This window comes from Alligator mississippiensis, chromosome 2 (assembly GCF_030867095.1).
Source record: "Alligator mississippiensis isolate rAllMis1 chromosome 2, rAllMis1, whole genome shotgun sequence".
In the NCBI taxonomy this organism is placed as follows: domain Eukaryota; kingdom Metazoa; phylum Chordata; order Crocodylia; family Alligatoridae; genus Alligator; species Alligator mississippiensis.
In genome coordinates, this window is record NC_081825.1 from 104555304 (window position 1) to 104569697 (window position 14394).

General features: G+C 45.7%; 1 protein-coding gene across 1 annotated transcript in view; it reads left to right on the top strand.

Annotated features, from left to right (window-relative positions):
* Window positions 1–14394, top strand: part of MGAT4D (MGAT4 family member D) — an 88717-nt gene that overhangs the window by 55257 nt on the left and 19066 nt on the right. The window contains exons 8-9 of the mRNA XM_019489791.2: window positions 5287–5398; window positions 11954–12084. Coding sequence (XP_019345336.1) covers window positions 5287–5398; window positions 11954–12084 — 243 coding nt within the window. The remainder of the gene's footprint in view (window positions 1–5286; window positions 5399–11953; window positions 12085–14394) is intronic.

A 14394-nucleotide genomic window follows, 5' to 3' on the forward strand; every position in this document is an offset into this window, starting at 1 on the left:
CCTAAATTACTGTGTATTTTCAGAAAATGTTATCCAAGCATTTTAGGCATATTAGAATTAGCTTTCTCAACTTCTGTTTTTATTATGATAATTTGTTCTTCTTACACTCCTCCTCCCAGTGTTAGTGCATAATGATGACAATGAATTTTCATCTTTCTTTAGGGTTAATTACACATTTTCCATTATCCAGGAAATCTTAAGGTCTGGATTGTGTCATGTAGACTGAGCCCTGAGTTCAGAAAGTGCAGTACTCCTTACAGCTGGATTATATTTTACGACTTAACTGCAGGGTTTGAAGAGACTTTGTCTTCTCTCTGGCCTGCCCAGTCTCCAGTTTCTTCCCCAGCACAGACTGTGACCTGTACAGAGAGGCTTTCATAGAGTCCAGTTATCAAGCTGGGTAAAATGGTGCCATAGAGGCATCTGAGGTCCTATTCCAAGTATGGATCTAGTGTGAATGCTCTAGGTCACTATTTAGAAAGCTTCATAACAGCGTGGAGCAAAAGTTCTAAAATACTCACTTCATTGCTATATTAGAAACATTTTAGAATGAAATTAAAGGTTTTCTGACACTTGCTGACACCTAAAAGTGTGTTTAGTATTGTGAAGAAAACCAAAAACTTGGACAACTTTTATATTACAGCATTTTTATAAATGGTATCGTTGAATTTCAATATAAGAATTAGATTTAACATGTCACCTAAATCCTGACTTCAACAAAACACACAAACAGGCTTTTAAGTGTATTACTGAATGAGAGACTAAGCAAGTTGCTTTCTGAAGTGTATTGAAACCAATTAGCTTACATTAGGAATGGATTTGGGTTATTGATTGACTAAAAATAACCACTTGGAAGATGATAATAGGCACTAATATATGTTCAGTCATGTCTTCTAGTTTGAGTTCCATATGTGATGAGCTATTAACTCTTCATTTCTTCTCCTCTGTTTGGTAATGTCTTTGTTAATCAATATGACTCAGAGAAGTTTACAGGCAGTTGGATCATTTTTGCTGTTAACTGTTCAGATTTTCTGCAGTCCATAAGAGCCCCATGGGACACTTGTAATAATAGGAGCACCAGGATAATGGGGTTTTAAGGCAACCATAAAAGCAGGCAATTATATCATTTCATAGCTGGAAGGAGATGCAATTATTCTCTGGGTCCATTTACACTTGTACATGCTGAGGTAATTACTCATTTTCAAAGCTGAAAGCATCTTTAAGAAGCTCAGTTACAACTGTTGTTGGGAAGTGTTTTCTATTGACACTCGAGGGAATGAAAATGAAAGCATTAAAATGACAGCAGACACCAGCATCATCATCCAGAATTTATCAGCTCAAAGTTATTTATTTGAAATCCTGTTCTGCTTTGCTGTTTGTAACATATCTGCCATCTCACAATTTCTTTTTCTATTTAGTGCAATTACCTTCAACATTTTGCCTGGTAGTAAAGAAAACGAATGATCTGAACCTCAGTCCATTTAACTAAAAGAGATCTTGGGTAGACTAATTAGTAAACCTCATACAACTGAGATCATTTGGAAGACAACTGTATATTAAGGCTGTTCAGTGATAACAGGAAACACATTAAAATGTATCTATACATAGTTCTTTAGAGAAGAAAATGCAGTTTGTATTCTAATTCCCAATTATATTTTTACTACAGTGTCACTATATGCTTATGTATGAACTGGGATTTTAACTTTGCTTATGCTCTTTGGACCTGACCAAAAGCCCATAAAAAAAAGTCTTTTAGTTGATTTTGGTAGGCTTTGATCAAACCCTTTATTTGGAGGGTCTCTGAAAATGTGACATTATCTGTGTGTTTTTCTAAATGTGCAACTTATTTTTCATACACATTAAAATAAAAAAGTATCCTGTGGAGTATGTTGCAGCTGGACATCTTGAGGGAAAAATAGTACTTTTGCATTGTTTTAAATATGATAAATATATTGAAATATTTAAAAACAATATGTGAAAAGTGAACTACTTTCTTTATTGAAATCTGAACAACATCCATTTTCCATTTTGTTTTTTTACCTTTTTTTTTTTTTGATTTGCCAAAAAATCACATTCTGAAGGCCCATTTTCTGTTTTGCCATTTGTATAATCCATGTTCCCTCACTCTTGTGAATGGGCTAATGAATAAAGGAGAATATGCATGTATCCATGTGCTGCTTAGTTTCCCAGAAAGCAACCCTAGCAACTGGATTATGTAATTTGAGGCCCTCCTTTTTTCCTTCACCTCCAAGTTTCTTGAGCAGGCACGGTATAACTATTGCACTGGCTTAGTTTCTTCAAGTTAGATAAAAATATTCCAGGACTGAAAGCTGACGTTGGGTGAATTCAAATTAGAAAATGGACACAATTTTCCTTAGCAGGGGATTATCCACTGGAACAAACTAGCAAATTTGTCTTCAGATCAAAACTGGATGCCATTTTAGAAAATATGCTTCAGCTGAACATAAGTTGTTGGGCTCAATGCAGGGAAAACTGGACAAAACTTAATGGGTCATGAACCGAAGCGGCCTCATATTAGAGTGGTGGTCCTTCTGGCTTTCAGTGCTATGGATCTAGAATTCCTCCTGGCCTACTTTCTTTACACTGCACAAACAGGCTTTTAATAGCAGGGTAAATCACGGGGCTTCCTGTATATCCTTGTCTTTTATGCTGCTTTGTGACACTTCATGGTCTTTCTTCCTTTTGAGTTCAGCATACTTCCTTGGTTTTCTCATTCCTTCAGTGTCCCTTTGTGTGCTTTTCTTTTTACTTACTCTCTCATTTCGTCAACACTTTCTCCTTGCCTCTTTGATCTTCTTTGTTTACATCCTGCCTTTTTTGGCAGGTGTGCCACAAATTAAACCTGTGCCCTCTCCAAATGCTACTTCAATCCCCTTCTGCTACCCAATCTGCTGCTTTGCTTTTTGCTCCCTGCCCTATCTCCCACTGTGTGCTCCCTGCCCCCTCCCTGGTCAGAGAAGCTGCCACACACATAGGCAGCCACTGTGCCACTTGTGGCATGCATGCCACAGGTAAACTACTCCTTCTCTAGATAATCTCATTAGGTCATTTGGTTTCAGTCTCTTGCAAATTCATTTCTCCATTGCATAACTATTTCCTTAAATCAAATCCTGCATCTCATTTTGTCTCTGTCAAGCTGATGACATGGCCAAATCAGAATTCCTTCCCTTCCCTTGCAAACCTCCTTGCTTTCTCTTTCACTATTGACAACATAATCATTTCCCCCAGGCCACGGCATTTGAAACCCCATTCCTTGTTCCACATGTCCAAATCACACACACATACAATTGTTGCTTTCCCTTCAATAGTTCCACGATGCATAATGTATTTGTTTCACTTCAGTCAGATCTCTTACTTAGGCCCTTGCTCTTCAGCCTTGACAAATCTAACATCTTCTGGCCTCAAATATTCACTTTTTGTTTCCACAAGACTATGCAAAATGCAACTGAGAAGCTTCTCCATGCTTGTTGAGGTGATGTTACCAGTCTTATTTTGAATCCTTTCCTTGACTCCTCATCAGATTTACGCTTTATTGCACCTTTCAAAGGACTACTTTCTTCTGAACTTTGTTGAGCTTCACAATGCTTCTTCCCTGGCACCATTAATGTTTCTTGCAGTGTCCAACTATGTGTTAGCTTTCTGTGTAACTGCTTCCCTGCTTTCTCACATTACCACTGTGGTTTGGTACAGCCTACCTTGGCCCATCTCCCCAGCCAGACATCAGGTCCATGAGTCCTCTGTGGTTCAGTGGTAGAATCCTTGTCTACCACACAGGAGACCTGGGTTTGATTACCAGACACTTATACAACTACAGCCATGGAGGCACCAAACATCTGGACTCAGTCTGGTCTTTGGATTCTGTCTCAGTGGCCTAAAGAGAGGATGGAAGGTCTGGGTAGTCTCCACTCCTCCAAAAATTCCTGCCCAGGCATATACATTGATGGCCTGAGTGGCCCTGGTGCATACACCATGATCCAAGAGGATCAATGGTTGCCACCACATCAGGTCCACATCCAAAATTTGCTGTAAAGATCCACTTCCGTCATGGTGCTTAGTGACTAGTACTGATTAAAATATCAGTGGGCTATTACTGTTTCCTTTACTTTTGCCTCTTTTTTTTTTTTCTTTGCTTGTTCTTAAACTGACAGATATTCGAGCCAGTTTTTGAGTATCTGGAAAGTGCCTAGTCCAGGGAAGGGCAATTATTTTGGCTGGAGGACCACTTTAGGAATTTGGCTGAGCTGTTGTGTACTGGTGAAGGTGGGTGCTAACCCAGCCTGGCACAGCAAGGATGGGACAGGGGCAATTGATACAATCTATCCCAGGCCCATCTGCCCTGCATCCACTACTGGGGATGCTGAATGGTGCGGGTGGGCAGGGTCTCAATGGAGGTTGACTGGAACCCCTGCAGGCAGAGCACGCTTGGCCAGGCAGATGGGAAGGGGCTGCGAGTGGACAGGGAGCAGCATCCAGAAGCAGAATGGGTGGGTGGAGGCTAGGATTGTGAAGGGGTGATAGCGCGGGGCCAGGGCTCGGGGCAGAGCCATGATCCACTCCCCACATCAAAGGGATGTATGAGGAGCAGATCATAGCTCTGCCTTGGGCCCCAGCCCTGTGCTGTCACTACCCTGTGATCCTGGTCAGCCCGTTCTGCTCCCAGACCCTGCCTCCTGCCCACCCATGGCCCCGTCTCATCTGCCCAGCCAAGCATGTCCTGCCTGCAGAGGTCCTGGTTGGTCTCCATGGAGACCCCACCCCTGATGCCCCCTGTGGTAAGTGCAGGGCGGATGGGCTGGGGTGTCCAGGTAGTGGGTCCAGGTCTGGGAGTGCAGCAGCTGCAGGGGCTGATGGGAAATGGAGTGTGGCCACCATGCTGCACACTTGGGGGTGGTGGGACTGCCACACTCCACAGCCCTCCACTCTTCCCCCCTCCCCTGTGTCTGGACTGGGCTGACCAGGGGCAAGGAGCCCACCATAGGCCAAATAAAATCCTTTGTCAGGTTGGGTTTGGCCTGCAGGTTGTATTTTGCCCATCCCTGGCCTAGTCTATTACAGGCAGTTCTATATACAAATATTTAGTCAGTGATGCTCAGATGGGGTTATCTATAGACACATAGCCAAATTACCAGCATGTCCAGTCGTATGGTGCATCCCCAGTTACTTGCTTTACAATAATAACATGATAAAAATATAATTTATACATGCAACGACCACTACCACCTCCGTAAGCAGTCAAAATACCAGTTTCACTTTATTTTTTTCCAGCTGGAAGATGACATTATAGCCAAACCACAGTATATTCAGTCAGTAAAAAGCTTCACTCTTAAACAGTCCTCTGAATGGATGATTCTTGAATTCTCCCAGCTTGGATTTATCGGTAAGTGTTATGGCATCAGCCAGATAGGTTTAAAGAGAGTTGTCTCAACCCTAAGATGGCATCCTATAATTTCCCTGGTTCTCTGGAAAATGCTGTAACCACAGGCTGACTCCAAAACAATCTTAACCTTGCTACTGTTTGGCACTGTTCTTTAGCGCAGGGTCTAATCAGTAGGCCTGTGCGAAGCAGCTAGTATTCGCTTCAGATTTGGCCAATTCAGGAGACAGCGATTCGATTTGGTGATTTGAATCACTGTCCCAAATTGATTTGGCTGAATCTGATTTGGAGATTTGACGGTGGCTGAATCTCCGAATCAAACAGGTCCCATCCCCTGCCTGCTCTCCTAGCCCTGTCAGTGGCTGCCCTGCCCAGCCCCAGTATCCTGGCTCTTTAAAAAAATAAAAAGCCCCGCACTCACTGGCTCCTGGTAGGTCGGGGGGGTGATCCCCGCTGCTGCCCAATGCCCCGTGCTGCATGGGTGGGGCTATGGCACGAACCCCCATCCCCTGCCTGCTCTCCCAGCCCTGTCAATGGCTGCACCACCTGGCCCCAGTGTCTCAGCACTTAAAAAAAATAAAAAATAAAATCCCCACACTCACCAGTTGCTGCCAGGCAGGGGGGCGATCCCCACTACCCTGTGCTGTGTGCGGGGTCTCTGCCATGAGCCCACAGAAGCCCTGACAGCTGCTATAGTAGCCGGTGAGTGCGGGCTTTTTTAAGAGCTGGGACAATGGGGCTGGGTAGGGCAGCTATTGACAGGGCTGGGAGAGCAGGTGGAGGGATGTTTTACAAAGCAACCTTTTTATAGGTTCAGGTATAGATTTAAAAACAAATTAGGCCTGTCTTTGAAACTGCGCGTCTAATATGCTCCTCATTTTGTAAATACAGTATGACTGATTTTAAATGCATGCAACTGCAATTAGAAGATGTGTGTTTGCAGTTGGGTTTTAATTGCATGTAAAATTTCTCATGTAGGTGACCATACATTTTGTATGCCAGTTTCTAATAATTAGTGTATTCATATATAATTTGTAGTAATAATATAATTTTCTAAAGTATAATTGGAGTTAATAGTGAAATTTTTTTTTACCTTGAAAAAAAATGTTTGACAAAAATAACTGAAATAAGAACAAGAATGTTTAGTATGTAACTTATCAGGCCTGTAATATCTTGATATTTTGTACCCAACAGTTTTCTCAGGAAGTTAAAACTGTTGAAGATTACAATATATGTAAAATAGATTTTATTTAGGACACAAGCTTGTTTTTGTTTTAAAGCAATATATTTTACTTATATAATAAAGTATGCGTGTAAAATATATATGTATGTTTCTTGGATCATAAAAGATATAATATGAAAAATATAGACCTATCAAGAAATATCCATTCAAAGTCAGATATATACTTCAATGTACAGATTTTTTTTCAATATGCAAGTTTGACAAGATGGCATAATGAAGATGGTATAATTAAGAATTAATTCAGGGATACACACACACACACAAAATGCATCCTTTTTTGGGAGAGTCTATTCAGAGCTGGAGACATTAGAAGGTTAACATTTTTGTTAGATCCTTCCTAGTGTTTCCAAATGGATTGGATTACCAGATATCAGTAGGCAAAATTCTGCCTCTCCATAATAACACATGGCTCCAACTGTTTTCCTATCAAGGGAATTGTTATATAGTATTAGCAAACAACTTTTAAATAGCCAGCAGAATCATCTTCAAAGAGTAGCTTTTGTTCTAGCAAAGATTGGACTATATCTTACTCTTACATGTTTTGCAGTGGGAAAAAATAGAAATTGTGAGAAAGGAATGAAGGGAAAGGGGGCCATGTGCATTGATGTAAGTGCCTTTTACCTTTCCAGCCAAAGATGGAAAATGAGCTATTGGGCGCATCCACACATGCAGGCATGTGCACTTGCAGCAACTCAAATAGAAGTGGTGCCAATTTGAGCCAGGGCTTTTTACCTCAGTGAACATGCCTGGACATGCACTTTGGTGTGGGGCAAATTGTTCCACTTGGGGCAAAATAACCCTGCCTGGCTCCTCTTGGATCTGCAGCCAGGCGGAGCTAGAGCCCAGGGCCAGCACCTGTGCTGTCCCCAGCAGTATAAAAAGCTGCCCTGTCAAGTAGCTCAGGGCTACTTGCTCTCAGGAGCTTCTGGGGCCCAGCCAGTTGGTACCTGGGGACAGTACCCTTTGTGCCAGCTGGACTGCTGAAGCAGCCTAGAGAGTTCCCTGCACCCTTTACCCACTGCAGTGGGTAGTCTGGCAGTGGGGGCTGCTGCCTGGCTGTGACCTGCTGCACACCTGCCAGACCTGGATGGGGGCTGCACAGCCAGTAAAGGCATCTGCCCCTCTGGGCCAGCTAGCAGTGGACTGTGGCTGCAAAGTTGACCTTTTGCAGTGCTACTGCCCTGTGTGCTCCTGCCCAGCCATCTGAGTAGCTATCACCCGGAAGATGTTCCCAGTGTGGTGGCCTGCTTTGAACTGTCAAAGCATGTCCTCCTGGCCCCAGATGGCCAGGTCAGCCACCTCCAGCTGGGTCCAGAGTGCCAGCTCTGAGCAGGCAGGGTCCTGTCACTGGCCTCCCTAGCAGGAATTTTTGTGTTCCCTATTGGAAAACTGAAAAATCCCTGATAAAAAAAATCCCAAAGTCACTCTGTAAAATACCCCGAAATCCATGTTCCTCCACAAGTAAAACAAAAGACCACTATATATATAGAGAGACAGAGAGACAGAGAGACAGAGAGCCAGTGATCAGTTGGACAATGTTTTATTAATATATCTACAGTGCTAAAGCAATTTGGAAGTCTACCAGTGTTTCTATCATCATAACAAAGCAAATTCTAAATACCTATATGTTTTGCTGCCCCCAACAGGGGCCACAGCCCCCCCACAGGGGCTACAGCACCCCCTCAACAGGGGCAAAATGGCCCCCACAGGGGCTACCCCCCCCTGCAGGGCCCATATGCCCCATCTCCAGCCCCCTGGATTGCTGCCCCACCTGGCCCCATCTCCTGCCGGCTCCTGCAGCCCCCTTGATGGCTACCCCACCTCCTGCCCACTCCCCCACACTCCCCAATGGCTGTCCCACCTGGCCCCATCCCCTGCTTGCACCACCAGCCCCACAATGGCTGCCCCCAACCCACCCCAGCCTCCAGAACTTAAAAAAAAAAAAAGAAAAAGGCTATACTCACTGCAGGAGCAGGGGCTGTAGAGGCTCTGGGTCCTCTTGGCAGAGTCCCCCCATGCAGTGGGGGGCAGCGGGGCCTGGGCTGGGGTCGCTAGGGCTGTCACCCAGCCCCGCACTGTGCGGTGGGGGGGTCCTAGTGACCCCAATGGCAGCTGCTACTGCCGGTGAGTGTGGGGTTATTTTGTTGCTGGGTTTTTTTCTTAATTGTGGGGATGCTGAGATGGGGTGGGGGGGGCAGGTAGGGCAGTGATGTGGGGGGCTCAGGGGGATGGGGTCAGGCGAGGCAGGGATCCAGGGGACTGGGGGAGCGGGTGGCGCCAGCAGGGGTCTCCCCCATGGTCCCCTCACCCCTCGAGCTCCCCCGACCCCCTACTTACCAGCATTGGAGCCCAGGTCCAGCTTCCTTTACCTGGCACACTGCCTTGCCCTGCACAGGCAGGCAGCGTGCTTCAGCACCAGGGTGAGGGCCAGCCATAGAGATGCACTGGCTGCTACCAAAGCATCTCTGTGGAAGACCCAGCTTCTGGTTGCCTCAGAGCATGGTCTGGGACCGTGCCCTGCCCTGCTTTTTATTCACTCCCATTTTTTTTTGCCCTTGTGCTGCAAATTTGCAGTGCGGGGAACTTTTTCCCATTCCCTCACGTGCCTCTTGCAGCATCTCAAAGGGCTTTGAGATGCTGCAAGAGGCATGTGCACACTCGTCTGGTTGCACCCATTGGGGTCAGGACTGAAAGAAACTTGGCAGCAATGGTCAAACCCATATAAGGATCCACACAAAGTCAAGCTGATTTTGTTAAACTGTCAAAAACTGGCACCTTCAATTAAACATGTGCAACTTTGTATGTAAACTAAGCTTAATTCTGTTAAGTCTGTGTTCCCGCTCACCTATGAGTCAACTCCACACACCAGACACAATTTTAAGGTATTTAATAGCTCATAGACTAGATACTGTTTACTTTTTCATATTAGATGAAGGAACATGAGACCATACGCTGTATTTTTAAATTATCTTTTACCCAGTTTAGATAAATCTTTGGGTGAAATGATAAAACTATTCCGGAAACTTTCAAGTACTGTACCTGGGGTTTCCTTGGTTTTGATAAATAAGCATTTTCTCACACACAAAAAAAACCCAAAAAACTGTAGGAATGTACCAGTTTTTATTTAACTTTCCTTAGAAAACATTTTTCAAGTCCAGGATAGAATATCTGTATGGCATAAGATAGCATCCTGCTGAAACACACTGCAATCACTCCTCCAGTGCTGGCTTCTAAACTAGAAACACTGTAGTTATATCAATTCTGCTGGAAGAGAGTTTATTGGTATGTACACACACAGTAGTGCGGGGGCGGGCAATTGTTTCACCTTGTGGGAGGCCAGTGTCAGTAGCAGGAGGTGTGAGGCCTCCGGGCACTTGTGGCCCATGCCAGGCAGAGCCCCTGCTGCGCCTGGCCCCGGGGCACCAGCACAGGCATCACACTGCTGCGTGCCCACTCGCCACCATTTCCCCTCCCTGCCTGCCACCGCTCCCTTACTCCTGCTGCTTCTCTACCTTCCTGCCCACCACTGCTGCTCCCTCCCCACCTGCAACCACTGCCCTTCTTCTGCCGCCTCCCTCCCCCCCCCCCCCCCCCAGCTGCTCTGGTACCATGTGGTTCCTGGCTGCATGGCTGGGACTGAAGAATGCAGCAGGAGCCAGCCTGGCCTGGCCAGCACCTCACAGAGCCAGCTGGGAACAGTGGGGGCTGAGACCGGTTGGGTTTGCTCCTGCTGCATTCTGTGGTCTTGGCCATGCAGCCAGGAACCAGGTGGTGCCAGAGTGGCAGGCGGGCAGGTAGGGGCTGGGGAGAAGCGTCAGCAGACAGGAAGGTGAGGAAATGGTGGTGGCATTAGCGGCAGGTGGGTGGAAAGTGGCAGCGAGCAGCCAGGTGGAAGTGCAGCAACACCTGGGGCCCACACCAATGCCCTGAGGCCAGGGCAGGCTGGCAAGAGCACAAAGCCCGGGCTGGGGGGGCTCTATAGAGCTGGGCTGGCTCCCCACATCTCCCTGCTGGCGCAGCCCATCCCAGCTCCATAAAGTCCCTTCAGCCTTGGGCTCCACACTCCTGCCACCCCAACCTGGGCCCCCATGGCTCTTGCCCCAGATCACCAGCGCAGGCCCTGCGCTCCCACCCACCTGCCACTGTGCTCCCGCCCACCTGCTCGTCGCCACTTTCCCCCCTGCTTGCTACCGTTACCACCCCTATTCCCCCATCTTTCTGCCCGCAGCCACCGCTCCTCCCCAACCCCCACCTGCCCGCCTGCCACTTCAGCACCATGCAGTTCCTGGCTGCATGGCCAGGACCGCAGAATGCAGCAGGAGCCAGCCTGGCCCCAAAGGTTGGGGCACTTGCTGTCAGTCCTCCCCTCCCCCTGATCTTAGCTGAGTTTGTACTTCTGGGTGGAGAGAGGGCAGGGGAACAGCCCCAGGATGGTCAGGCCTGAAGCCACTGCTAGGCAGGGCTTCTGGTTGGGGGTGGGGGTACTGGGGGTGGGGCGGGACCAAGCTGGCCTTGCTGCTGCAGGTGCTGGGTCCTGCTGCCTGCTTCTCCTGGGTCCTGCCACTGCTGGTGCCTTAGGCAGCCACAGGCAGATAACAATTTTCTAGATTTTTTATGGGTCCTGCAGGCCAGATAGCGTGGCCTAGCTCTGGCCTGCAGGCCGTATTTTGCCCACCCCTGCAGTAGTGTGTCATTAACGCAGCTACATTGCTAGTATTTTTGAAATTAGCATGCATGGAGTGTCTCAGGATAGCAGTGGTGTTTCTCAGCAGAGCATTGCTTTTCACAGAACTGGTTTTCAACAGCGAGTGCTTTATCCATGAGCTATATATTTAAGGGTTTTTTTGGAGTACTGAGTATTTATACAAAATGGAACATATCTGGCAAGATAAATTGAAAAGACCCACCCCAGAATAATACTCAACTGGGCTATAAATAGCCCCAGGGTTCAAGTCCTTGCTTTGCCTAATTCAAATTAGGTACTTGAGTCTGGATCTCCCATACTTTAGATAATTGCCCTACTACCAGGCTGTTTACTACTTGCTTTCTTTTGGCAAAGCTTTTAAAAGGTCTTGTCTTTGTCTCAGTGTAGTACAGGAGAAAAAAATTAAATCTCAAAACTGTGTAGGACAGAAAAACTTTTCTATCCAGCACAAACCTGATCCTATCAAAGTCCATGACATAACTTCCGTTGTGTTAAGTAGTGTTGGAATTTTTCTCTGTGTTTGTGTATAGAAGGAAAACATGAAGTGTGAGAGGTAGACCACAATAATCCATTTAAATATGTAATTTCTTTCTTTTTATTTTGCTTTCAGGGAAGTTGTTTAAATCTGAAGACTTGCCATTCATAGTAGAGTTTTTTTTAATGTTCTACAAAGATAAGCCCATAGACTGGCTCCTAGATCACTTACTCTGGGTTAAAGTGTGCAATCCTGAAAAGGATGCAGTAAGTATTTCCATACTTTTATGAGCATAAATAAGTTATAGTAGAAAGATCTTAGTTATAACATGATTCTGTTTAAAAAATGGAGGCATAGAAATCCTTATATATATATAATGGGGTTTCATATGGATTCAGAGGTTTATTTTTGCAGTCAGTTCAGAATTAGGTCGTTATGGACTTTATGTGGCATATTATACTGATGCTTAGTTTATGATTCTTAGTCACCTGAGAATACTAGCACACTAAGGTACATTTAAATATGTAAGTATATAACCATATATGTATTTCTAATACAGATAAAAGCAACCCGTTTCAAAATCTAATTTGTTCTGACCTGTTTATACTGTTTACCCTTTATACTTTTCTCTGTGAAGGAAGTGAAACTTCCTTGTGTTTCACAGTTTTATCTCAGGAGTTTCTCTGTAGTCTGTTTGCAAATAATGCGGAGAAATGTTGAGAGTCAAAAGAACCTACGGCACAAACTGCTTTTATTTAAATTTACATAAACAGTTCTGGATTTTACTTGCTAAATTAGAGCAATTTCTACAGTTCCAATATATCCAGTGGCCTGTTAATTGATTATTTCTATAATAGTTTTCAGAGGCTATACTACTGTCACATCAATTTTCACTTGTTTAGATAGCACTTGAGCATTCTTAGTCCCTATGCTGTTACAGAGTCTAGTGTTTAACACACACTGGGCGCATCTACATGAGGCATTTACTGTGAAGCTGACTAATTAGCTCCACAGTCAAATGTCACCACCTGCACTTGTGGCCCTGTTAGGTTGCAGTAGACTAATAAATGCTGCCGCAGGGTAGTCCAGCTAGACACAAGTATAACCCTGTGGCAGTGTTGTTTCGTGTGCAGTTAGTTTGATACAGTAAATCACCTAAAGCACAATAATGAAGTTACCCTCCAAAAGCTTCTTGGCATACAGAGAAGAAAGCACAGGACTAGAGTCAGGAGCTCAGGAGTTCTCTCCTAGCTTTATCACTCAGTGGACATGTGTACACACTGGCAACATGTAGGGGGTGCACGTGTACCACCTGAGCGTGGCAGTGCATCCCATATGAAAAGGCGCCACTGCCTCTGTTGGCCACCCCTGCCACTGACACCATTGCCACCCCTGCCACCGGCACTGCTGGCAGCATCTGCGGATGGTTGCCAACCCCTAGTGATGGGACTGGCTGGGGCACGAGTGTGCTTCAGTGTGGGGCTAGCCAGCAGGGAGCCCCCACACTGAAGCACCCTTATGCCCCAGCCAGCCCCTCCATAGCACATGGAGCTTGGTCAGAGCAGCCCGGGCTGGCAGGGGACCTGAGGGTCAGCCTGTCAACCCAGGCCTGCTCCAATGGGGCTCCACATGCTTCAGAGTGATTGGTTGAGGCACAAGGATGTGTCAGTGTGGGGGCTGCCTGCCAGCTAGCCACACACTGAAGCACACTTGTACTTCAGCCAGACCTCCCCGCACACATGGAGGCTGGTCAGAGCATCCATGGGCTGGCAGGCTGACTCCCTCAATATGCCTTGGAGTATTTTCATTAATTTTCATTAATTGCATGTGTTGATATGCCCTCTGTCGTCTTAACCCCCCATCTGGGGTAGGTCCTCCATAAAATGGATGACTTACTGCCTACAGAGGAGCAACAATATTTTATCTCCCTTGCTGTCATTGAGGTGCACTTGGTTTGATTTGAGATGGGGTAGCCGCAGTTTCCACTCATTATAGGTATTCTGCATGTGTGCTATTTTTGTTGCTATGAAAGAAATGTGGTTGTATGTGAGAAAGAGATATATGGTAGATGCAATTGGTGAAAGTTGAGCTGAGCAACTGGGTTAAAAAGGCTTGTTATGATGAGATACTGAAGATGAATGTTGGGGGTGGCAGAAAGCACATTTCTGTAAGATTCAGCAGTACAAAGGAAACTTAGTGCTGCTTTTGTCAAGCAGCTAGATTTCTTCACATTCTCAGCTTAAGCACAGGGCAGCAGGGGCCAAAATCCTGCTGCTGATCCTGGGGCTGATAGGATGGTTCATTCTTTTTTTAAATTAGAGCAAGTTTAAGACAGCTCTGATTTGTGCCAGGGACTGAACTTTTCTCCAGTTGTCCCAAGGTAGTGGGAGATGGAGAGATGTCATACACTGACACTTTTACCTCCCACAAATATTTCTCAAGTGCACTGAGCTCAAATTCTCGGCACTGAGTCTTTTGTTTTCATTCTTTAAAAAAATGAAGCTCCTATGTCTTAAGGTTGTGAATCACACTGAAACCAACACTGTCATCTTTCTAAGTGCAAATGGAACAAATCA